This window comes from Heterodontus francisci, chromosome 22 (assembly GCF_036365525.1).
Source record: "Heterodontus francisci isolate sHetFra1 chromosome 22, sHetFra1.hap1, whole genome shotgun sequence".
Classification (NCBI taxonomy): domain Eukaryota; kingdom Metazoa; phylum Chordata; class Chondrichthyes; order Heterodontiformes; family Heterodontidae; genus Heterodontus; species Heterodontus francisci.
The window spans coordinates 57,752,193-57,778,555 of record NC_090392.1 but is presented as its reverse complement, the minus strand read 5'-3'; the positions used below and the strand labels follow the sequence as shown (position 1 = coordinate 57,778,555).

The 26,363-nt window shown below is 42.2% G+C and overlaps 1 protein-coding gene across 2 annotated transcripts in view; it reads right to left on the bottom strand.

Moving 5' to 3' along the window:
- The window catches only part of LOC137381377 (otoancorin-like), a 152,733-nt gene that overhangs the window by 33,915 nt on the left and 92,455 nt on the right, over positions 1–26,363 (bottom strand). For both annotated transcript variants that reach the window (XM_068053869.1, XM_068053868.1), the window contains one exon: positions 13,384–13,522. In XM_068053869.1, coding sequence (XP_067909970.1) covers positions 13,384–13,522 — 139 coding nt within the window. The remainder of the gene's footprint in view (positions 1–13,383; positions 13,523–26,363) is intronic.

Here is a 26,363-nt window from a genome sequence, read left to right as displayed (position 1 = left end):
CACAGACTCGGCGGGCCGAAGGGCCTGTTTCAGTGCTGTATCTCTAAATAAATAAATAAAAGCCCTCAACTACTGGAAACTGCCTGTTTCATTCGTTCTTAATTTTAAACACTTCTATCATATTTGTGCTATTATAAGGAGAAAAGATCCAGGGTTAAAAATTGATCTGCACCACTTTTTGGGAGTGTGGGGTAAGGGGTTCGTGATATGTGACCTGTTCATGCCCACTGAGCTAAAGATAGGCAGTACACAAATTTAGTGCTGCCATCTCATTTACCTGATTGCAGTGTAAGGCCAAGTATCTCTCGTGATGCTGGCTGTTTCTGCACTCAGTACAGAGCCTGGCAGCGTGTGCTAATATAAACTTCGGTACCTGTCACTTGAAGAAACGCTACTGCTGGGCCCCTTTTACAGCTGAACACTTGATGCTTGTGACAACAAATTTGTTCGATGGACCAGTGTGGTCCAAATTTGGACCCAGTGATGCACTGAGCCAAAATTTTCAAGTCTTTCTTAATATTTGTATTTCTTCATGCCAGGCAGCATCTTAATGAACCTATATCATACTTTCTCTAAATCCTCAATATCCTTTCAAAGGTATGGAGCCTAATACTGCACAGAGTACCTTAAGTGAGCTCGCATTAAAGTTTAATGTCAGCTCATCATTAGTTTTCAGCCTTTATGACTAGATATCTTGTGATAAAGCCTAGAATTCTCTTTGTTTATTCACAGGCTTATCAATATGATAATCTTTATATTTAATGTTCTGTAAATTTTACCCTCAAATCCTTTTGCTCTTCCACAGCACTAAACAAAGTCACATTCAGAGTATAATTATTGCTGGTTTTTTTTAACCAAATAATATCACCTCATACTTGTTGACATTGGAATTCCATCTTATCGACAACTTTTTTTTAGCACATTCCCCCATCTTATCACTGTTCCTTTGCAGCTTCCTTTGGTCTTCTAAAGAATTAACTCTCCCTTTTATTTTGGCATCACCAGAAAATTGCATCACGAGCTTCTCTTGGCATATATCCAAATCACTGATATATACAGTACCTGTAAATGGCCCCAGAACTCAACCAGTAACCATTTTCAACCACTCGGATACTGCCCATCACACCTACTCTTTGTGTTCTCTCTTCGAACCAATTTTTAACCGAGTTTTTAATCTCCTATCTGTTACCTTGTCAGAGAAATTCCTAGTGTCTATGAACACTACACCCACTGCATATCCCCATCTACCATGTTTGTTATCTCTTCAAAAAATTAATTTGTCAAGCATGGTTGCTTCTTTTTAGCACTGATGGTGTGGTATTGGAGCTGTTAGGCTTTTTGAATTCAAATCTAGTCCAAATAAATGGGTGGAGAGTCTCATCTTTCTCTGCTGGAGGGGTTGCCCATGAAATAAATTGGGTCACTCTCACACTAATTCTTAATAAGCCAGGGCTCGCAAAGCAAAACTTTTCACAATTTGGCAGTAAGTAGGCAATATCATTCAAATCCTTTGCATCAGGTGGCAGGACCGCATCTCCAACACAGTAGTCCTCGAGGTGGCCAACATCCCCAGCTTATACACACTATTGTGTTAGCGGCGCTTGAGATGGCTTGGCCATGTGAGCCGCATGGAAGATGGCAGGATCCCCAAGGACGCATTGTACAGCGAGCTCGCCACTGGTAACAGACCTACCGGCCGTCCATGTCTCCGCTTTAAAGACGTCTGCAAATGCGACATGAAGTCCTGTAACATTGATCACAAGTCGTGGGAGTCAGTTGCCAGCGATCACCAGAGCTGGGGGCAGCCATAAAGGCGGGGCTAAAGTGTGGCGAGTCGAAGAGACTTAGCAGTTGGCAGGAAAAAAGACAGAAGCGCAAGGGGAGAGCCAACTGTGTAACAGCCCCGACAACTAATTTTATCTGCAGCACCTGGTAAAGAGTCTGTCACTCTAGAATTGGCCTTTGTAGCCACTCCAGGCGCTGCTCCAAAAACCACTGACCACCTCCAGCCGCTTACCCATTGTCTCCCGAGACAAGGAGGCCAAAGAAGAAGAAGAAGAGGCAATATCATTCAAACAGACCTTCAGGATGGCGGCTGTGGGACATTTGAAAATGTATAACAGCAGGGAGTCTTTCTGAACTTGACTGAGGCAGATTAGCTGGACCTTTATGCTACAGCTGATCAGGGTATATCTGAAGTGCTTGATGCTGGTACTGGGTGATCTAAATGGAAAAGTACTCATGACCAGAAAAAGTCACCTAAAATAAAGGATTTTACTTATCCTGGGTCTCCTGAAGTAGCCAGCTGCATTCACAACACTTTGACTCCTGCTTTCAGGTATCTTCCCCAAAAAAGAGCACTCCAACAGAAAAATAGTTCTTGGCTCACAGTGACAGGCTTGGTTCAACCAAAATGTTCTTATGGCCTCTTTCCCCATGGGCTATGGATAGTGATACTAGTAAATCTTCTAAAAAACTTACATTAAATTTCTCTTTCTACTCATTCACTATTGTTCTTATTTCTCGCTTCTTCACTTCTATTTCCTTCTTTCGTCTTTCACTTTCTCTTTTGCTACTTGTCTCTTTCTCTCTCATGTCAATCCTGTTTCACGCCATTTGCCTCCACTCTTTACACTTTAACTGTACTCTTTTCTCTTTGCTTCTCTGACTCCTCGCACTCTCCCCACTCGCACTGCTGACTTTCTCATTCTCCTCCTTCACTCCTGTGCCTCTCTTACTTAAATTCCAATGGTAAGGTTAGTCCAGAATGGTTTCAGTTTGCACCAGTGTTTTAGTTATAGTGCAAATACAGCATATATCCACATCAGAATCCAATGATCCTGTCAATAAAGCAAGGCAGAGAGAGACTGTCTGGAACAAGACGTCTCAGTCGCTTGCTTTTTAGGCAGTTTGGGCCTTTAGCATCAGGACAAAACCAAAACAGCTTATCACCAAAACAAAACATGGAGTGTAAATATATCCTTACTCTTTTCCTTCATGTACGTCTCTCTCCTTCTTCACTTCTGTTTCCCTTCCCCCCCCCCCATTACTCTTTTTATATCTAGTACAAGATTGTAATACTTTGTTTCTTTATTTTCTTTCACATTCATCCTATCGAGTCTGGCGATACAGATTTGAAGCAGGAGAGACAGTGAAACTGGTGCCAGCGGAATGTGGATTAGAATCAGGAGAGACAGGTGGCATGGACCAGGAGTTGAGTGAGATGTGACAGCACAGTAGGGGCTGAATTTTGTTTTCCCACCACCTGGAGCAGCGGCGGGCGAATAAATGGCAGCTGGCACACACAGGCCACCGTAACCTTGAGTCCAGTGGCTCATTAGAATATGGAGGCCGGCCACACCCCCCCAATCACATGGTGTGGGTGGGCTCGGCGACGCCATCAACGGCATCAGCTGTCTTTGTGCAGGAGCTGGCACCATTTTTAAAGGGCTGCCAGCTCTGCTCAGAGACTGCTGAGTTGCCCCCTTCCGCCCCACTACATTAAAATTGTTGACCCCTTCTCACCCAAATGTACAAAGTGCAGAGTTCACCCCTTCCCCCACACTAAAAATGCAGAATTGACCACCTCCCCCACTACAGTACAAATCCTGAGCTCCCCCTTCCCCAACTCAGTGGCGCCAGCTTTCCCTGGACGGGAAAGTGAAAGTACATGAGCGCCGCCTGTCACACTGAAGATTGGGGCGGCACAGTGGCGCAGTGGTTAGCACCACAGCCTCACAGCTCCAGCGACCTGGGTTCGATTCTGGATACTGCCTGTGCGGAGTTTGAAAGTTCTCCCTGTGACCGCGTGGGTTTTCACCGGGTGCTCCAGCTTCCTCCCACAGCCAATTGTAAATTGCCCCTAGTATAGGTAGGTGGTAGGGGAATTAAGGGAAGGTGGGGATGTGGTAGGAACATGGGATTAATGTAGGATTAGTATAAATGGGTGGTTGATGGTCGGCACAGACTTGGTGGGCTGAAGGGCCTATTTCAGTGCTGTATCTCTAAAATAAATTTTAAAAAATAAAAATAAAAATCCGAACCAAAGGTATGATCGCTGCAGGTTATGTTTTAATGCATGCAAACATCTCATTTAAATATTTAAAGTCAGGTCCCGTCGCCTAGTGGCGGAGGGTTTTGCCCCGGAGCCTTGCCGACGCCGGGAAGATTGGGCCCGGCAATCCCGGCGTCGGGCACCCTGGTGGGCCTCTGCCGCTCCAAACGTCCGGCCACCTCCAATCGGTGCCCGTCATCGGGAGCAGAACAAAATACAGCCCTAGGAGTCGGAGTACATGGTTTGAGAACCATTATTGTAGAGAGCCCAATCATACCTTCCCAACCATTAATTTTCGCCTCTAGTTTTGACTGAGTAGCAAATAAAATAAAATCAAAAAAAAATTCCATTTCCAACTTTGAAATCAATATTGTTCATCCCTGTAACTTCCTCTTGACAGGTTTTCACTTTCCTAAAGTTTTCGTCACACTGTGATTGCATCCGAGCTCTGTGAGGAACTGAAATGAGGGGAACTCAGTAAGTTCATCTGGCTCCTAATTAGGAACAACACAAAGATTACTTGAAATCCCTCATGGAAGTGATCTAAAAATAGAGTGCAATGCATCACAGGGACAATTTGTGACAGGAATGAGTCGAAAATGGCTTTCAACATCGCATCTGTTTTGAAAATGGGCCCATGTGCTTTAGGCAATGGATGGTCATGGATGATTATGAGCAATACAGTCTCATTATGAACTAACAGCAATAAGATTATAATCAATTCTAGTAATCTGACATTGTTCAATAAAAATGACAGTTATCTGATGAAGGTAGGCATTTGTCAAGTAAACCAAGCAGGTCGTCTCTGCACCACAATATTATGTTATTCAGAATTCAGAATAAATTCAACAAGTCCAAGAATCATTACAGCTGTGCTTGTGGTATTTAGTTAATTATTTTCTCTATAAATTAGCAGAGGTCTTGAGCATCATGGACATTATCAGTTATCTGTTTTGCTTTCCAAAAATCGGCATGACTTATTAATGGATTTTGCGATGTGGCATGCAGAACACACATTGATAATTTACTGCAATTATACATCATTTTAAATTTAAATCAGATTCAGAGCAATGAAACCATTAACAATGCCCACAGAGTTAATTAAGGTGCGAGAACAAAGGTGATACAAAATTCATTACAAAATCACAAGTGAATCACATAAGCCAACCTCATAAGTGAAATAAATACGGTATTGCTTCAGCTTCCATCCAAAAATTGATTTTTTCAATTATTTTGATTTTGGAATGAAGGGTAACTGCCGCAAATTTTAACATTTGTGCTGGGTTAATCCTAATCTGTTAAATAAAAGATCAGCAGACTAGTTAATTGGGGCCTCTTCGACGCACAAACACCCCATGCTAAATTAGCATACTTAGTTGACTTTTTTTTTGAAGGGAATAAATTATTCTCAGCTGTGTGAAATTCTGCACCTTGTTATAGCTAATAATTTTCTGCTTCTAGGGTGTCGTTGATAAGTTATTCGTCTTTGGATTGATGTCAGATATAAATAACTGGGATTTAAAAAATTTATTTCTGCACTCCGCAGATTGTGGTTTTCCACGCATAAAAATGCAAATATGTCTGCATTGTCCTATGGATCAATAATGTCTTGTAAATAGATATATGAAAGCAACCAAGTCATCGATTCCAGATAACGGAGCTGTAGCACAAAACAGGCAATAGCAGTCACTACACTCAGCCCGACTTTTTCCATTGAAGTTTTGCACTAACTCCCAAGGTGATTTTCAACCCCAATATGTGTTAGTCTTCTCAGTAGCATTCCATTGCATCATCTTCAAACATTCCATTGTTAATATTATAACAAGAGGAGAAATAACTTCACTCAGAGGATTGTGAATCTTTGGAATTGTCTACTGCCGAAGGCTGGAGTATATATTTAAGGCTGAGCTATACAGATTTTTGGTTTCTCAGGAAATCAAGAATTTGGGAGTGGGTGGGGAAGGGAAGTTGAGGAAGAAGATCACCTGTCATCGTATTGAATGAGGAAGCAGGCTCGAGGGGCTATATGGTCTACCCCTGCTCCTATTTCTTACGTTTTTATGTTCTGCACTATTTTTCCTTTCACTGTCATGGAATTATAGAATGGTACAACATGGAAGGAGGCCATTTGGCCCATCATGCCTGTTCTGGATGTGCCCGAGCCATCAGCAAAATTATTAAAAAGCGAATCTTTCTGTGCATCAATCCACAGAACTTCACAAGCATTTTGCTATCTGGCAACTTTACCTCCGGACTGCATTCTGTTCACTAAGGAACAAAAGACGGCGCATTTGTTTCAGGCGATCAAGATGTTCCATTTCAAGAAACTGTCAAAATAGCCAAAATAAGTTTTGCTGCACTAATTTTGAAAATGGGAAACTAAATCCCTGTGAACTGTTTTTAGATCAACGGTTATGCTGAGCAGGATTTGCTTGTACCTGCATTTGCTTATATCTAAATTATTCATTTGTGGAGAAATCAAACAGGTTGTCTTAATCTCCATAAAATGGGTCTAACACCTTCCACCTTCTTGACATGTAATGAAAATACGATACAATTTTCAGTGGGCCAATAATATTTACTGATACTGGACAATGTAACATAGTACATACACTATTTAATGCACTATTTAATGCACAGAAATCAACAAGCGCATGGGTAAGGCTTCCACTGCTATGTTCAGACTGGCCAAGAGAGTGTGGGAAAATGGCGCACTGACACGGAACACAAAAGTCCGAGTGTATCAGGCCTGTGTCCTCAGTACCTTGCTCTACGGCAGCGAGGCCTGGACAACGTATGCCAGCCAAGAGCGACGTCTCAATTCATTCCATCTTCGCTGCCTTCGGAGAATACTTGGCATCAGGTGGCAGGACTATATCTCCAACACAGAAGTCCTTGAAGCGGCCAACATCCCCAGCTTATACACACTACTGAGTCAGCGGCGCTTGAGATGGCTTGGCCATGTGAGCCGCATGGAAGATGGCAGGATCCCCAAAGACACATTGTACAGCGAGCTCGCCACTGGTATCAGACCCACCGGCCGTCCATGTCTCCGTTATAAAGACGTCTGCAAACGCGACATGAAATCGTGTGACATTGATCACAAGTCGTGGGAGTCAGCTGCCAGCATTCGCCAGAGCTGGCGGGCAGCCATAAAGACAGGGCTAAATTGTGGCGAGTCGAAGAGACTTCGTAGTTGGCAGGAAAAAAGACAGAGGCGCAAGGGGAGAGCCAACTGTGCAACAGCCCCAACAAACAAATTTCTCTGCAGCACCTGTGGAAGAGCCTGTCACTCCAGAATTGGCCTTTATAGCCACTCCAGGCGCTGCTTCACAAACCACTGACCACCTCCAGGCGCGTATCCATTGTCTCTCGAGATAAGGAGGCCCAAAAGAAAGAACACTATTTAATGTCATTACCTTATTGGTAGCCTGCATACAGCCTTTGAGGGAAAACTGGCGGGGTCTTGGCACAGTTGAAGTAATTTTCATCTATGTTATGCCCTTTGCCTGCTAGTTATGTAGCAAAACAATGATGAACATCTGGTATGGACCTGATCTTCATGATCTCCACCAAGTTTGTTCGGTATGAGGGTGAATTCACTTGTTCTGATGTCAGAGTGTGCAGAATGCTGAACTGAATTGTGCTAGTATTTAAAACCTACTTCATGCTGTTTTCAAAGCCTGTGATATAACTATTTTTGTTTATAGAATTCAAATATTTTGATTGGAAATAGGATCTCAAAGTAAAAATCATTACTGACACGTATTTTCTCTCCCTTTTCTCCCCCTCCTCTCCTGAAACCATTGACCTTTGTTGGGGAAGCACCTTACTGGCACCAAAGGCCTTCTGAAATGCTGGCAAAGTGATCATCCTTCATGTGTGAACCAAAACGGAATATTATCCGGCGATCTGACTATACTGGATTATGCAGCTAAGCATGATCCTGCGCTCTCCGGAGATCCCCACATGCCCTTTTCAGTAGGATTGCAGTCCTATTTTTCAGCATCACGGGCACTGAGATGATAAGAGCTTCTAACCGCCACCGTGGATGTCAATAGCATGGCACTGACCAGGGGTGAAATATGTGACCTTTTTGGTTCATATGGCTCAGTAGTAGCCCAACTCCAAACATTGTATTTAACCAGTAAGCTACCAAAGGAGCTCTCTACAGTAAAGTTTTACAGTTTGATTTACAATGATACAGGATCTATTGCAAAACAATTTAAGACACAAAAGATGACCAGAGAAGCAAATCACCTTCTAATCAGGATTTAGAGTTCTGCTGATTTCTCAGCTAACATATAAACCTACTCCAGGAAGTAACTGTGCATCTTGTCAACATTGATTTACTGAGTAACTTAATAAGAAAGGAGACTTAAAGCAATGGTTTCAGAGGAGGCAAAGTCAGTTAACAGAATCACTAACATTTCTCACTCTATTTCAATTTTTTCAAGTACATATAGTAAAATATTGATTCTGTAAGTCCTCCTGTTCCCATGCTTTTCTCCTTTGTCAGTGTCTTTGATTTTTTTTTTGACTTAAATCATCTTCTTGAAACGCTAGTGCCAAATGTGAAATGAAACCATTTTGTGCCTTTTGGGCACGCAATCGGCACTTCTTCTTATCCCTGAATTTTAGGCAATTAGAATAAAACCATTCTTAATAATGTTGCCCTGAGCGAAGGCAAATATGGCCAGAAGGTACGCACAGGTCATCTTTCATTCATATTTCTTCACATCATGAAGCACCTTGCCAAGTTAAAGTGTTGAGAGTTGGTCAAATTGTACAGAGAGCCATGAAGGGCAGTAATTGGGTAATTCACATGTAAACTCAATGCTGTGGGATCTTTGACTTTATTGCCTGGGCATTAAGCATTGCCTGGGTGGAGTAAGGAGAAGAAAATTGCATGGGAAGGGTCACTGACCACTAAGGGGGGGGGGGATGGTAGCGTAACAGTAATGTTATTGGACTAGTAGTCCAAAGGCCTGGACTAACCCCCAGGGACATGAGTTCAAATCCCACCAAGACAGCTGGGGGAATTTAAATTCATTGATTAATAAATCTGGAATAAAATGGTAGTTGCATTAGCAGTGATCATGACACTACAGGTTTGTCATAAAAACCCATCTGGTTCACGAATGCCCTTCGGGGAGGAAACCTTACCTTTTCTGATCTAGATGTGCCTCCAGACCCACAGCAATGTGAATGACTCTTAACTGCCCTCTGAAATGGCACTAGCAAGCCTCTCAGTAGGTGGCTCATCACCAGCTGCTCAAGGGCAATTAGGGATGGACAATAAATGTTGGCCTCAGCAGTGATGCTCAAATCCCATGAATAACCAAAAAACAGAATCCTGCCTGGATTTTCACTCCCCTTTATCAATAGAAGGAAAATTGGTCAGGTTCAGAGGCAGGCATGCATTCCTCCTCAGTCTGCCCAGGAAACACTTAACGCCCAGGTGATAAAGACAAATATCTCTCCCATTGTCTGTCAGCTTCACTGACTTTAGTCATGCTGAACATTGATTGACTACCACCTTATGGTTGCAAGTGACATCATGCCAGAGTGGACGATAATACAAAACAAAAACTGATGGACTTTTTAATAGAATGTTTACTGTAGAGGATAATTTGTACAATGCAGAAGTCAGTGAATCCAAAATTGGGAACAGAAGCATCTCCAGATGGACACTTACTTACTCATTCAGTTGGCAGATGTTATTTACCAGACAAACTATGCATCTGTCATTGGCTATTCAGAATTGAAGCTTTGCACTACACTTGAAACAGTGCACTAAATTATAGTTCTAACATGCAATGACATACTGAAATCAAAAACTAGGAACAGCATTAAGTCACTTCAGCTAATAAAACTTATTAAAAGCTTTCTGTTTGGTGGTAACTGCGTTCATGCTGAAGTACTCTGACTGTAACTTTTCAACCACGTCAGACCTCAAAATGCCTCGAGAAGATGCACAAAAATCAAAAGCTATCATGTCGTATGACAGGGGTTCCCACCCCTGTGGTCTGTCGCCCCCTAGGGCTCAGTGAGAAAGTTGCAAGCAGGCCACTATAAATAACCTCCAGGATTTAAAACAAAATATCAGATTTAAAAAAAAAAGAAAAATACACTCTTGCATAAAGGTGGAATTGAGCCAAGTAAACTGGTGCTCTGGCCCTGTTTCTGTTTTGCTTTCATCCCTCGCTCACTGGGTTCTTTCACTGCCTTAGGTCACTAGTGGCAATCGTAACCCATTCAGTTCAAGTATCCCACGACTACTGAAATCAGCCAAATAACTATATGATGGCCTGTACATTAGCTCCGTTTCAGATTTGATTTTTTTTTTGGTCCTGTTTTTGGTTTCACGGGGTCAGTTGTCAATCAAATGAAGAAGGGGCAAGGAAACAGGCAGCAGCTGCAAGGAGGAAAGGAACTGCTGGGACCAAACAGTGAGCCATTTTCAAGGAGGAAGAAGAGAGGAATTTTCAAGGAAGAAACTTTTTGGATGTAGACTTATTACCAACAAAACGTCAACAGTTTGCAAACTCAGTTAAATATTCTGCACTCTCTAATCCTCCCCCCATTTTATCTTCTGTTGTCTTAGAAGTGTTGAGACACACTGAAGTATAGTTACAGGGATAGAACAGCAAAATACTGCAGATGCTGGAAATCTGAAATAAAAACAAGAAACGCTGGAAATACTCAGCAGGTCTGACAGCATCTGTGGAGAGAGAAGCAGAGTTAATGTTTCAGGTCAGTGGCCCTTCATCAGATCTGGCAAATATTGGAAATGTGATAGGTTTTAAGCAAGTAAAGCAGGGGTGGGGCAAGAGATAACCAAAGAGGTGTTGATAGTATGAGGTCACAAGAATAACTGACCAGAAGGTCATGGAGCTCCATGACCATGACTTGCTGGTCAGTTATTCTCTGTGACCTTGTCCTATCAACACTTCTCTTTGGTTATCTCTTGCCCCACCCCTGCTTTACTTGCTTAAAACCTATCACATTTCCAATATTTGCCAGATCTGATGAAGGGTTACTGATCTGAAACATTAACTCTGCTTCTCTCTCCACAGATGCTGTCAGACCTGCTGAGTATTTCCAGCATTTCTTGTTTTTATTACAGTTACAGGGACACTGGTTGCCCTTGGGTTCCCAACCTCATTCATTCTTCACCTGTGAGCCCAGACCTTGAGTGTTGACAGTCTTGTTACATCAAGGAGGGCATCACAGGCAGACCTGATTGTTCACACTCAATGTTGGCCTCCAGTTAGGATTTCAACCTTCTATGATTGTCCTGAAGTTACCATGAATAAAATATTAACCTGAACACAGCTGTGAGTATTTTGAGGGAAATATTATTCCAGCTTTAAAAAGGTGTTTTTTTTCCATTTTCATTGTACACTTTTTTATTAGTTATAAAATATTGGAGATGGGGGACAAAGGCCATTTGACTGACAATCAAGCAGAAAGCCAGGACGGGCTGATATGCTGGGAACAGTTCATGAGGAAGTCGGCGGTTGAGGGGGATAAAGGGAGACTGGGGGGGTGGGGAGTGGGAGCTGTTAGGTGATTGCAGCTTCTGTGGAGGGAAAGAGGGAGTCGGATGGGCATGGGAACCTGTATTTTCTTTAGTGTCAGGATAACAGCAGCAGTATGGCTGAGTGGGAGTGGCACTGAGGGAACCTCCATACTGAAAAATATACTTGGGTTGTGTTGTGGAATTTTTATAACACGGAAGGGGGTGCAGGGGTGGGGGGGAAGGCTGCAGAAGTGAAAAGGTTGAGAACCCTTGCAGTATGCATTCCAGTTCTTGCCTCAACTAGGCCTTGTAGTGCCACCTCTTCAAACCAACCTTTACTTCCCTGGACACTGGTGTTCTCCTGAGATTATCAAAAGACAAAAGAATAGCTTCAAAGCATGCTTCCATCTTTTACATCCCTACTTCTCATCTTGTTTCTCTGTCTGACAGCTGTGGCATGGTTTTTTTCTGAGATCAGCTGCAGTGCAGGGATTTGAGTTGCATGACATATTAGCTATCAAATACAAGGCAAGAGTCTAGTTGATGGAGCAAGAAGGAAGTGCTGAAGCAGTGATTTTTCAACAGACTCAGGCAGCTGTCCCTGATGTGCTGCACTCCATTGTATGCCACTTATTCATACGCAGGTAGCACTGCTAGAATCTACTTTTCTGCAACTACTTGCTCTATTCATTTAGTCTACATCCATCAAATAAAACTGTTCCGTAAACCTGTGGCTACCATATGCTTTGAGCTTTGTTATTGGCCATACTTTACACCTTAGGATTGTGGGACTTAGTGGGAAAGGTTGGGGTTGGGAATTGTTGCAAGAAGAGAGGTTGGAAGACATTCAATTTGGGGGTCCAGCAGAGTGGGGAAGGAATGGATGCCAGAGAATGAATACGACTGTTGAGAAAGATTAATCTATATATAGTTTTGAAAAAGAAACACATTGAAGCAACAAAAAATGTATTACGCTTCATAAATTGCACTTTGACCTTATTACACAGGGGCAGTAGCATAGTGGTAAGGTTCCTGGACTAGTAATCCAGACACCCAGACTAATGCTCCAGATTACTAAATCTGGAATAAAATACTAGTCTCATGAATAATGATCATGAACTACCGGATTGTCATAAAAACCCATCTGATTCACTAATGTACTTTAGGGAAGGAAATCTGCCGTACTTGCCCAGTCTGGCCTACATTTGACTCCAGATCCACAGCAATATGGTTGACTCTTAACTGCCCTCTGGAGTGGCCTAGCAAACCACTCAATTGTGTCAAACCGCTACACAAAAGATTACACTGTGGGAGTACCTAGACCACATGGACTGCAGCAGTTCAAGAAGGTGGCTTACTACCAGCTTTCTAAGGACAATTACGGATGAGCAATAAATGCTGACCTTGCCAGCAATGGCCACATCTCAAGAATGAATAAAAAAACTTACAAAATCCAAAACTTTCAGTGTGATGGGGGTGGTGTTGCTGGAGTCAAAAGATTCACCAAAGTGAGGTTAAAGACTGTGAGCAGATTCAACTGTTGCATTTGCAGGGCCAAAGGTACACAAAAGTGGTGGGAATAAGTACCCCTTCTCAACAAGTGTTACTTTAGTCAATGACTAAAGCAAAAACTGAGAGTGACGCCTGTGATTTAGATTTATACACATCACTCGGATGGCATCCCAATATTTCTGCTTGGGAGAGCACCACACCAATTAATGATACAATTACATGATACAAATAGTAACCATATAATATCTGCAACACACTAAAATTTGGATCTCACAACTTCTGCAAACCTTACCAGGCAATCTGTGGCATATTCAAGAAGCTCTCTGCGTCTGGGTGAACTTCGGGGTAGCACTGTGATATTGGCCTGGCTGATTAACTCAACCATGTTGGAGCACAAATTTCGTGGAATGAGCTTCAATTCCTTAATATCCCTGAAACATACAAGTCATACATGTGACAACAACATTTATAATAACTAGCATTTATATACAGCCTTTGAAAGGAGGAAAAAATTTTCATGAGGAAATAATGGACACCAAGTCAAAGAAATAGATATTAGGTGAAGTGACTAAAAAGCTTGATCAAATAGGTGGTTCTGAAAGTATGGGAGGGAGATGGAGAAGTGTAAAGGATTGGCGATGGGATTCCAGAGCATGGGGCCTAGGTGGCTGAAGGCATGGCTGCCAAATGTGAGGCAAAGCTAAGGGGAGATGTACAAGATACCAGAGCCAGAGGAATGGCCAGTTCTTGGGGGAGGGGTACCTTTATGTAGGGCTGCAAGAGTTCACACAAATAAGGAAATCTCTTCACACAAACAGTAGTCAGACGCAACTGAATAGGGTCACAAGTTTAAATCTTTGGGTCAAAGAAATCCATAGATATTTATTTCTCGAAGTACTTTTGCATTAAATGTACAAAAAAGGCATATTTCCTGTTATACTGCTTCCTTTTACACCACTCAGTTAGAGCATGCTCTTTATGTCATAATAAACATTTCCCTCCAAGGTTGGGAAATTCAAAGGGAAAAATAGTGTGTGGGACATTAAATATTGTATAATTTTTTTTGAAGTAGACTGCAATACAGTACCTGATTTTTTGATTCCCTGGCTTCTGTTTCCATGTTTTCTTAATGAAAATTACTGCTCTCTTGTGACATTTTACCAGAGGCAGGAAATTACTTTTTATTTCTTTTAACAGGAACCAACTCAAAGGACATTATTAAAACTTAACTTCAGCTCTCTGTTCTCAAATTAAATTAAAAGGCCACCAGCATTTTGTTAAAAAAAATGTTTCTTTTCATCCTCAAAATCCTTTGGAGGGATTTTCCCCTTGTCTTTTGTCAGCCATTTTATAATCGGGTTTCATCAGCGACAGTTTCACAAAGCTATTGTTACGCCAATGTGTTCTGTTGAATAATAATTTTCTTTAATCCACTGACTGAAGATCTGAATTTATATTTTTTTTAAAGGCATTTTTAGAAGACAATCTGCCAGCCAAGTCATCCGCTCAGCTTAAGATGATCACCAAATTTGCAACACTGTATCCTACATTGCAAAGGACTGTGAGGAGAGAGACGAGATATCTGTTAAGTCCCCAGCAAGATCCAAAACCCAGGATGTTTAAAGGAGCTACCTGTTCTCACAGCAAGGAGAAGAAATATTGTTAACTGCTATGTTTAAATCACTGAGTGACTGTCATATGACAAGCCACTCCCCATCTGTGGCTTTAAGCTGGTGTTTTCTCTACAGCAGAGGAGAAGCAACGTGATTCTGACATGTGCACACCCTAAGTTGGGGTCCCCCTCTCTCTCTCCATTCCAGCTTGAAAGCTTTCAAATCCTGCTTGTTGACTGACAACCTTTGCATACTCCAGCAACAATCAGAAACCCCGTTGGAGGAAATCATCCGCATCGCTATCTCCAAGAAACCCACCTAAACAGTCACCTACCTCTTCAAACTAAAAGCCTTAGGACCACAGAATTCAGCTGGAAGCCAGCCGAATCACCAAACTCCACAGACTGTATACCTTTTTTTATGGACTCTAACTCAACCAATCTTTCCCCACTCTGTAACCTATTTGTGTGTGCAAACCTCCAGTGTGCATGTGAGAGTGAAAGTTGGTGCTTTGTTTATCATTTTATTCGTTCGGTTTAGGTACAATAAAGTTAACCCCTTTCTTTGTTAACTCAAGAAAACCTGTCCGATTGGTTCTTGTTATGATCATAGCAAGTAAGTACTCAAACACTGACTGAATTGGCCAGTACATTCACTTTAAGAAAGAATTAAACCTGTTGTGCTCAAACAAGGAGAGGGAAAAGAGGGAAGGCCTTCAACCCTCCTCACTTGACCGTAACACTACTTAAAATGGAAGTTTTTTTTTAACCCCATACCTAATGTTGATCCATAAATTCAGTCCAAATTACATGTGATGTGGCTGGTTAGAGAACCAATGCATGAAACCATGCTCTTTCACAGAGGGGGTACAGGCACGATGGGCTGAGTGACCTCCTTCTGTGCTGTACGTTTCTATGTCTATGGAGTGGGGTTCGTTGCCCCAATCTGATGAGTTCACAATGTGTGCCACAGAGACAATGGGCTGAATTTCATGACGGGAGTCAGGATTCTGGCATTGGGGTAAAAAGCAGGTCCCAAAGCCGCCCATGCCGCCAGTGGGACCTGCTCAGCAACCTTACCAGAGGTGGCCTCCTAATTGGTCGCTGTCCACCTGTGGGCACACTCCCAAATTAAGAATGGTGGGCAGACTCCTGATGTCGCCAGCTGAATAAAAGGACGAGCAGCTCTGAAGCCTCAGCTACGCCAATAGGAGGTAAGTTTTTTAAAAAAGGGCCCAGTGTCGGAGAGACAACCTTTCAGGGGAAATGGTTGGGGTTGTGGTACTGCCTTCCTTGCCCAGGTCTCCCTCTTTGTTCCATTAAACCTTCTCCCACGATCTGCCGCTGGGAGGCTGTTTCCATTTAGCTGGCGGCCTTCCCAGGCAGCGTGGGTGGGGAGGCACACGGCATCAACAAAATGGTGACAGCACCATAAAATGGTCCCCAATTGGGCCTTTAATTATGGGAATTGGCTGTCTGCCTCCTTAGAGTGGACAGCCTCTCCACTTCCAGTCCTGCCATTGGTAAAATGCCTGGACAGCGGGAATTCATCAAGGAGCCAATCCGAATGGCTGCTTGTGATTTTAGGGGTTACCCCCCACCCCTTGCCTCCCAGCCACCTCCCAGGTCTGGTAAAATCCTGGACAATATATAGACATACACACATACTATACATAAAAAGTATATATACATTTCTATATTAATGACGTGCACCTAGCACATGGCTATCCATAAGAGACATCACACTTCAAAAAGGTGTATAAAAAAAAGTCAATAATTTTCTGCTGGCTTCCATGACCTGGCAAAGAAAGAGTAATTATCAGTTACTGAGCACTGAAAGACTGACACGTTGTCTCAGTTTGGACACGCGCCTTCAGCTTGTGTCCAAACTGAGAGGCCTAAGGTGGGCCCAAACTTAGGCCTCCACAGGTTGCAGCAGACGCTGAAAATCCTGATCCCAGTGCCTGACCCACTCATCACAATCCAGTTTCTGCAAAGGGACTTAAAACAGGTTCTAGGTCCTGTATTAAAAATGTAAGGGATGTACTGCCTGTTTTAGACAGCTACCAGTGACACCTGAAAAATGGCTCAGCACATCATCAAGATGGACATTTTTGGGTATCCTTGAGATGCAGGTCACAGAAACTGGTCCTTGTACACCTGTTAAATGGGTGCAATTCGATCCATTATCTATCCCCAGGAATTGAGGCCTGTCGATTTGTAAATATCTCTCATCAACAGCAATGATAAATAATTGATCTCAGGACCTGCTATTTACAGTAATTCAACTTTGTGGCCTTAAAGGGTCAAACTAGATTCATAACAGAATGATACATTGAGGGCAAAATTGGATAGTGCCCGAAAACAGTTAACCCACGCTGGTTACTTCCAATGCTGGCAGCACACAAACCTCATGCAGCCTGCTCATTTAAATGATCGTAGCATGCAGCACGGCACTAAATGTGCTGATGAGTGGCTCGTGTCTCAGCAGAGACCCAAGCATGTGCAAAGCTAGCCTACACTATTTAAAAAGTCAGCCTGCGCCTCTTAAAGGAGATATGCATTCTGGCTGAAGCAGGTGCTAGAAGTGGCTGGAAAAGAAAGTCTGACCTGCAAGAAGACTGATTAATGGGGCAACAGGGGTGACTGTGCTCCAAGGTTCTCAGACACTGCTTTGGAGGCCTTGGTGCAGGAGGTGGAGAGAAGGAGAGTTGTCCGCTATCAACGACACCCTCTAGACAGACATCGCGAAGGCAGTGGGTCCAGATTGCCAGCGAGGTCATTACCAGCAGTCTAGGCTCAAGAACCTGGTTGCAGTGCCACAAGAAATTCAATGACCTCACACAAAGCCAAGGTCAGCAAATAACTGCAAATGCCATATCCTAATGACTGAACCCTGAGACTACTCAATGCACCACCCCTTCACTCAGCTATCAAAAACGTCTATCAATCATGACTGATACCAAACATTCATAGCTTCACCTCACCCTTGCACGCTTACTACTGCTGTAAGCCTCACACCCATATCTTGCAGCTTGGACACACTGCCAGCTAGCAAACCACCGCTGTTGCACCACACTCATGGACGCATCTTTCTCTCTTGTAGGACAAGTTGGCCCATAACCAGAGGAAGCAAATCCTAACTGGCGGGCCAGGCTGTGCTGCATGACTTAAATCCCATGGAAGAGATGGTATTCACCGTTATTCGAGCAGCCATGACTGAGGCTCTGGCTGAAACCATCTAAGATGACCATATGCACATACCTAATCCCTCTTCTCACATGCCACCTCACCTTCTTCCAACTTTCTTTTATGATTTACAAGCTTCAGATGGTGTAAGCATGAACCTCTTGCTTTCCACCCCCTCCCATCACTGCAGCCCTGCACTTGCGCCTTTCTCTCTTCAAATACCCAAGAACTGCAACCTGCCAGACAGTGGTGGAAGAGGAAGAGATGGAAGAGCAGGATGACACTGATAAAGTAGAAACGCCATCACTTGATCTCACACTCGCAGCCATCAACTCAGATGCTGGCACTGTGTGCAATTTAGAGGATAGCTTAGAGGCAGGATTCACACATACTATTAGAAACTAATAATGTGCCAAATGGGTGTGTGTATGTTATCAGGCAATATATCAGGTATAGGAATAGTTTAATACTGTAAGTTCGTTTTACTGAAAGCTGCTTAAAGTTTAGCTTCTTTTGAAACAAAGCTGGTGGAATGATTGATCTTAGGCGATGATAACTGCAGCTAGCTTGAAAAGGGGCCGTAGTCAGTTGATGCCTCTGCAATAGAGCGAGAGTAACTGGATATTGTTACGAGAGTGCTTCTATTTTTTGTAAAATATGTTTTTAAGGACTTATAGTTGAATTATGGACATTGATTCATCTGGAAGCTTGAAGAAATACTGAACTTTCTGTTTTTTTTTAAAAGAGGTCACCAGAAGCCTTGCTGGACTTGGCTTGTAAACAAGCCCTTACTGGAAGGCACCTGTTTTCAGATAAAATACCAGCAGGGAGCTTGTTGTTTTGACTTGGAGAAGATGTTTACAGAAAAGTGACAGGTCACGATTTATAGAGGTCAGGAGCCTTGACTTCTGGAATATTTTTGGTTTCACTCTGAATTGTTAAAAAATACTGTTGGTTTGGGCCTGCCAAGTAAACCCAGCTCATCTCTTTCTCTCTCTTGGAAAGAAACCCTGCATATCCAGTGTGTAAGTCTCCTCTTTCCTCCTGTATTTGCAGAAAGCCTGCATATAGATTGTGTGGGATATGAAACCCTGTTGCCACATTTCTGCTGTAAAGCTTATCTGAAGCTTTGGCAGCTGCATTGCTTTGAAAGCCTACCCAAACTGATTTTCAACATCGTCTGGAAGGAACCGTTCTAGGAAGATCCCAGTGACAGACGTCTATATGCAATTGGGACGCCAAACCTAAACAAAAGGCATCTTTCCATATCTTCTCTTTTTTCTTCAAGAATGAACAAGTATTCAGCCTAAGTGTTGTATTTTCCTTTTTTTCTGTAACAGAGCTCTAAAACCAAAATCCCTTTTATTTTTCCAGTTAACCGATATAAGTATGTATGTGCATATGAGCATGAGGGGCTAAGGTAAAAAGGGAACTGTTATACTTCAATCTGTGTGTTTATGCTTGGCTTCATAACTGGTTAAGACTTGTTTTATAATAAACTGACAATTTTGTTGTTTATTAAATAAACATAGTCAGTGTGTTTTATTCTGGGAAAAACAGAGTATATGATCGATCATATCGGTAAGTGGGAAAATCTAAATATATGTTGTGACCTGTGGGGAAGCGTGACTAGAATAAACAGTGTACTCTTCTCTCCTTGGTCGTAACCAGAGATACTTCAAACAAATTACCATACTACAAAGCTGTGTTACTATTTTCAGGTAACCTTACTTAATGAAGATGCTTGCTGAAATGAGAAAGTTATTAACTGTGCGGAAGTAGAATAGAAGTTACTTTAGTGAACCGCCCCATGGGTTAATAGTCTGATAAAGAATTAGAACTGCTAGAATGCATAGCGATTAGCAACATCTTATTAATAGTCATTATGAACATCTTTAGGCATAAATAACTGATACAGGCAAATGCAAAAAATACAACCACCCCCCCACCCCTCCCATCACCCCCTGAAAGTAGGCTAAAAGGGAATTCAAGGGAATCATGGAACTTGCCATGGGGAACAGAAAGATATAAGGAAGGCTGTCTTGAGCATGCTGCACGTACGAAGGCTGTAGCAGGCCATGAAAGGTGGAAGGTAATGTAAGAGTGGGCTTTTACTCCATGGTTTAAACAAAAAACGACACACCATTGGACATTTATATTAAGAAGAACTTTTGCAGGATAGTTAACTCCTGTCAATATAATACCCAGGTCCACCTCTGAAAAACGGCATAAAGAATAAGTTTTGAAGGAAGTCATAGCAGTAGGTGGCAGAGAGAAACTCCAAAAGGGAGTTTGCTAATTTCAGTATAACACTCTTGAGTGGTTCGTGAAGACTTCAAGAAGGAGAAAGACAACAAGAAGAGGAAGAGAGAAAAAGAAAGAGCTGTTCACACATGCCAACAGTCCCATCCAACCTGGACCAGTACTTGCTACTTGTCATGGTCATATGTTTTTGCTGTACAATTAATGTGTTATAACCGTTTTAAATTCTGATCAAACATAACATGCTCACCATATTGGTTGCAGTCAATCCTGATTGCTTGATTACATACTTGATGACAACGACAAATTGTGCTAAAATGAAAATATCAAAAAATTGGCATGCCAAAAATCATAATGATACACCAGGCATGAGTGATCTGCAACCAGGGCAGAAGACCAAGGTAACACAGGTACCAGTTTGCTGGAGGGAGAGGTCACACATACATTCTGCTGCAAAGTCAGCCAACAGAAGAAGGCTGATGGGTGTGCACACTGAAATGTTTGGTGAATTGGCAGGCCTGCCAGAAAGACTTCAGTCAATGTCAAGAAGCATGGAGGAGTCAGGCACAACTTAGCACAGGGCTTTGCACAGAGCTTGGAGCCCATCTTCTCCAGTGTGAAAATGCTGGCCAACTCCATGAGATCACTTGTGGACCCATCCATGATGCAGGGCTAATGTCTCAGCTTCCATCACAGCTCAAGCAGGAGCCACTCAACTTTTGGGTGCTGAAGACATGCAAGCTCATTGTGTCGCCACTCAAGTTCAGACTGCTGCCATCACAGCTGCAAATACCAGAGTGCAAAGGGGCTAGCAGGGTGGCACAGGATTCCAGCAATCTGTCCTCCAACACATTGCTAGGATTAAAGAGATAGCACCCCAGGGGAGTGGCAGCAGCAATGTGGAGCCTGTTGGCTTCTCTCAGGATGACATCATTCATCCTCCTGCCACTGTTACTCTATCAGTCGAGGTCATCTTGCAAGGCAATTGCAGTCTCCTACGCTGAATATCAGCAGCCTTCCACCAGCCATGCTGCAACTGATGGCAGTTCAAACCACGAAACACGTCTAAAAATTCAGCAGGAGCCTGTAGAAATCAATCAGCAGCTAACTTGAAAGTGGTTGATGATCCATCCCTTTAAATAATGCTGGTGGTGGTGGTGGTGGTGGGGGTGGTGCTGAACACAGTTCGGCCATGCAAGGTTGAGAAGAGCATTAGCTGGAGCGTTCAGGTCAAACATTACACTCTGACTGATGCCAGTAACTACCTATGCTGCATACTTTGAGCACACGAGCTCCCACTAATGCCCTATTCAATATATTGATCAACGCAGTCCGTGCCAGAAGTGTGCGCGTGCGCCAAAATGGCACCCATAACACCGAGAAAAACAGGGTCTATGAAACCGAATTTTGCGGCCCTCAAGTTTGTAAAAAATAGTATCTGCGAACAAAAAAATCTTTTTGTACTCTGAAATATAAACTAGGAAGCACTGGATAGCTCAGTGCCACCATCTTCTTGTTGAAAATTGCCAGAAAAAAAATTGCCGATAGCTTTCCCTTTTTAAATTTTACATTCTGAATAAATGATTAGTGAGCATCAATTAATTTGAGAAGACATGCTGATACAGTTATTGACGTTACCTATTAAGCCATATTAATTCAATCTTGAGTATTTGAATTAATAAATGGGAAGGAAACCAATATACATCAACATGATTACTGGAGAATTCCATCCAGACAAAAGATAAGGCTGGAAAATGAGAAATTTCAATTAAGTGAGTAAAATTTGAAGTAATGATAGCAGAGGTATTATCACACATTGGGGGCTGACAGAGATGATTGACAGAGAGCAGGATGTGAAAACTCCAGCTGCCAGCAGTGGAATCAATCTGAAAAGCGTTATCCATCAGTTTCAGTGTCTGATGAAAAAGTGCATGAAATTCTGCCTCTGGTAAATATGATTATTATGAACCTGTAGCAGAGCGGTTAGAAAACAGCCTGGATACAACATATATAAAAATGAAAATAGGATTGGGAGACAACCTGTGGATGAATGATATTGGCAGGGCACACTTCACAATGGAGCTATTAGTTACAAAGTGCTATTCTCCTATCTTTTAAGTCAGAATTTAGAATGAAGTGAGAGGTTCCTTAACTGCAAAATTAAACATTATTGGCTAGAAGTTCAAGAGTACTTGTTGGAGCAAGTTTGGGCGTTGAAGAGATGAGAGGTTGGGGATCTTGCATCAGGAGCAGTGGTGACCGGGGTGGGGGAGAGGGGGATGGGAGGGTTTAATATAAGGTGGGGAGGAGAACTCCTCTTACAGAGTACCTCGGAGAGAAGCCCACAATTGCACAAGCTGCCTCAATGCAAACCAATCTTGCAGTGGAGATCTCAAATACATGTTAGGCCTTTTATTTGTATACGCAAAGGATCTAATGCCTGCTTCAGGTATTGGTAAAGGATGCCTCTAGTTTGCTCGTACACAATATGTAGATGGTGCACTTCCATTTGGAAGTGCGTGCGTGCTTCATGTCTGCCATTTTGGGGACAAAGGAGGTCAAATAGTGCCTGTAAAACTGATGCTATCAGACCAATTTCTAGGCCTATCTGTTTATTCTTTTAACTATATGTTTCTTTCATTTACAGCACCCACTATGAACATCATATATGTATAGATCACATGCACAATGAAGTTTTGCCTATATTGTCCCAACAATGTGGCTTAACTCCAGAAGAGCACCTCATATATATCAATATGTATACTCACAAATGCCATTCTGTGGTCTTTCTGTATACCACTGCCAACTAATGTAAAATTGTAACTTTGTATTTTGGACTCGCATTTACAGTTAATACTTTCCAAGATAATCTTACATTACATCCTACAACCAGTAGATGGAGGGAACTTTAATTTCACCATCCTAAGCTTTAATCCCAGGTTTTGGTGGTGAAAGATGACTGTTCTCTCCCACTGCACCAGTTTGTCCTATGAACCCTTTACACAAACTAACATAGTGCAGGTATACTGCATTTTGCATCGCTATGGAGTGATTACAGCAGTACAACTGCAACCAAACTGGCATAAGTTAGGCATTTTGCATCAAGTGTGAGACCATGTTGACAGGGTGGTCTCATAGTAATTCAACTTTACTTCCATCAAAATATAACCAAAAAACAGTACATTCTAGCATGTAAAAATGGAAATTCAAAATGAATCAAAAGATCTACTCCTGTCCAAGATTACAATTTCATCAGGTGTTGAATGCCAGCCATGCATGTACATGGGCACCAAGCTCTGCTTCCTTCTCCTTCGTGCATGGAGCAGTGCATCTCAGTGCTTGCCACTCAAAAACAGACAGATACATAGGAACATGGAAACATAGGAGCAGGAGTAGGCCATTCAGCCCATCGAGCCTGCGCCGCCATTCAGTAAGATCATGGTTGATTATCCACTTCAATGCCTTTTTCCCACATTATCCCCATATCCCTTTATGCGTTGGTATTTTGAAATCTGTCAATCTCTGGTTTAAGCATACTCAATGACTGAGCTTCCACAGCCCTCTGGGGTAGAGAATTCCAAAGATTCACAACCTTCTGAATAAAGAAATTTCTCCTCATCTCTGTCCTAAGTGACTTCCCCCTTATTTTGAAATTGTGTCCCCTAGTTCTAGACTCCCCAACCAGGGGAAACATTTTACCTGCATCTACCCTGTCTATCCCTTTAAGTATTTTGTAGGTTTCAATGAGGTCACCTCTCATTCTTCAAAACTCTAGAGAACACAGGCCCAGTTACCTCAATCTCTCTTCATAGGACAGTCCGGCCTCTCGGGAACAAGTCTGGCGAACCTTTGTTGCACTCCCTCTATGGCAATAATATCCTTCATAAGGTAAGGGGACTAAACTGCACACAGTACTCCAGGTGCAGTCTAATCAAGGTTCTATACAATTGAAACAAGTCTTCACTACTCCTGTACTCAAATCTTCTTGTGATAAAGGCTAACGTAACATTAGCTTTCCTTATTGCTTGCTGAACCTGTATGTTAGCTTTCAGTGACTTATTGACGAGGACACCCAGGTCCCTTTGTATATTTACACTTTCTAACCTCTTACCATTTAAGAAATACTCTGCACATCTATTCCTGATACCAAAGTGGATAACCTCACATTTTACCACATTATATTCCATCTGTCATGTTCTTGCCCACTCACTAAGTCTGCCCAAATCCACTTGAAGCCACTTTGCATCTTCCTCACAACACACATTCCCACCTAGTTTTGTGTCATCCGTGAACATGGAAATATTACATTTGGTCCCCACATCAAATCATTGATATATATTGTGAACAGCTGGGGCCCAAGTACTGATCCTTGTGGTACCCCACCAGTCACACCCATTTATTCCTCTCTGCTTTCTGTCTGTTAACCAATCCTTAATCCATGCCAGTATAGTACCTCCTATCCCATGTGCTTTAATTTTGCAAACCAACCTCCTGTGGGGGACTTTATCAAAAGCCTTTTGAAAATCCAAGTATACTATATAAACCATCTCCCCTTTATCAGTTCTGTTAGTAACTTCCTCAAAAAACTCCAACAGGTTCCTCAAACATGATTTCCCTTTCATAAATCCATATTGACTATGCCCAATCAGAACATTATTATCCAAGTTTCCATTTATCACATCCTTTAGAATAGATCCTAGCATTTTCCCTACTACTGATGTAAGGCTAACAGGTTTACAGTTCCCCATCTTCTCTCTCCCTCAATACACCAGTAACATTCATTTTCATCTTAGTACAGGTCTATAATCGAATTTTATAAGATTTATTGCGAGTGATATGTGATCAGGAATGGAGGCTATTTTTGCTAGTGGTAAACAATGCTCAGTACTTGAAAACTTCAAAACTCACTTGCCAAAATTCTGAAATGTCTTCTGCATGAGACAACTGCACATGATAGAGCTACTATTTCTGACAGTTTTTTTGGCTCATGTCTCATAGGAAATTTGCCTTAGGACCTTTGAAATGAATCATTATTCGCCTTAAGAATTAGAATACATCATCCTAATGTAATGTATCACTGAAGCATGGTATAAGTGTTTTGATCAATTATTGTTGAACTGAAGCATCTCCATCATTCCAAACTTTGTTCAATAGCAATAAAGATGTTCCAATTTTAACCTTGAATTTGTATTTGCGCTTGTATGTGCTGCATGTCATTAAATTCTTCCAGCAATAAGTTTCAACCAACAATAACAAAATAAAACTGGAATCAGTTAATAAAAGAATGCAAGAGCATGTCATTCAATTGTGCCTGCTCATCACTCAATGGAGGCAGTGAACTGTTCAGAATTTCAATGATTTTGGTGCAAAAAAATGCAGGTAGCAGGCTGCTCCATGTAAAATCCAGCAAGTAACGTTTGCACAGGTCTTTTTCAATTCATTTCTGGAACCAACAACAAGGAACCATTTCAGAGACATGTGGGTTACACAATCAGCATTTGAAATGAGGCTATGGCATAATGATGCTGGGAAACTTATCACGTCTGCCTTTGTGAGAAATGCAACATTTTCATCTCCTTTTTATGGCTCTTACCATCAGTTTTATCAGCCTTTGCTGGTTTTTTTTGCATCTCTCCCATTCATCGGGATCTATACTTTTTTTGCATTCTTGTATGCTTTTTCTTGCCACTTGTTGGAGGATGCTTGGGACCTATAGAATCACATCGTCACATTGCTGGATTTTTAATTCATGTTTCCTTCACGGAAAAGATTTGGGAATGAGTTCAGTTGGGTTTTAAGACAAAGTGAACTTGCACAGGTTTAAAAAAAATCAAAGGCTGCAGACATTGAAGATGTGAATTAAAGCTAGATGAACCAGTTTGTGGACTCTTGCGGCTCATAGCCTCCTTCAGATGGAGACCATGACTCATTTCAAACTCATTGATATACTATGAACCCTATTCAGTTTGAGAATAGCGGGAAGGGCTGTTCTCTCTCCCCTGTCTTGTTTGTTTGCTGTATCGAATCTTTTGCTGAGCCCATTAGGAAGGATGCGGGCATAAGAGAGGTGACAACCCCAAGCAGCGGAGGCATTCAGGTCAAAGCTTCCCTGTACATGGACGACGTTGCCGTCTTCTGCTCGGATCTGCTGTTTGTTTACAGACTGATGAGCATCTGTGACAAGTTCAAACTGGCCTCGGGAGCCAAAG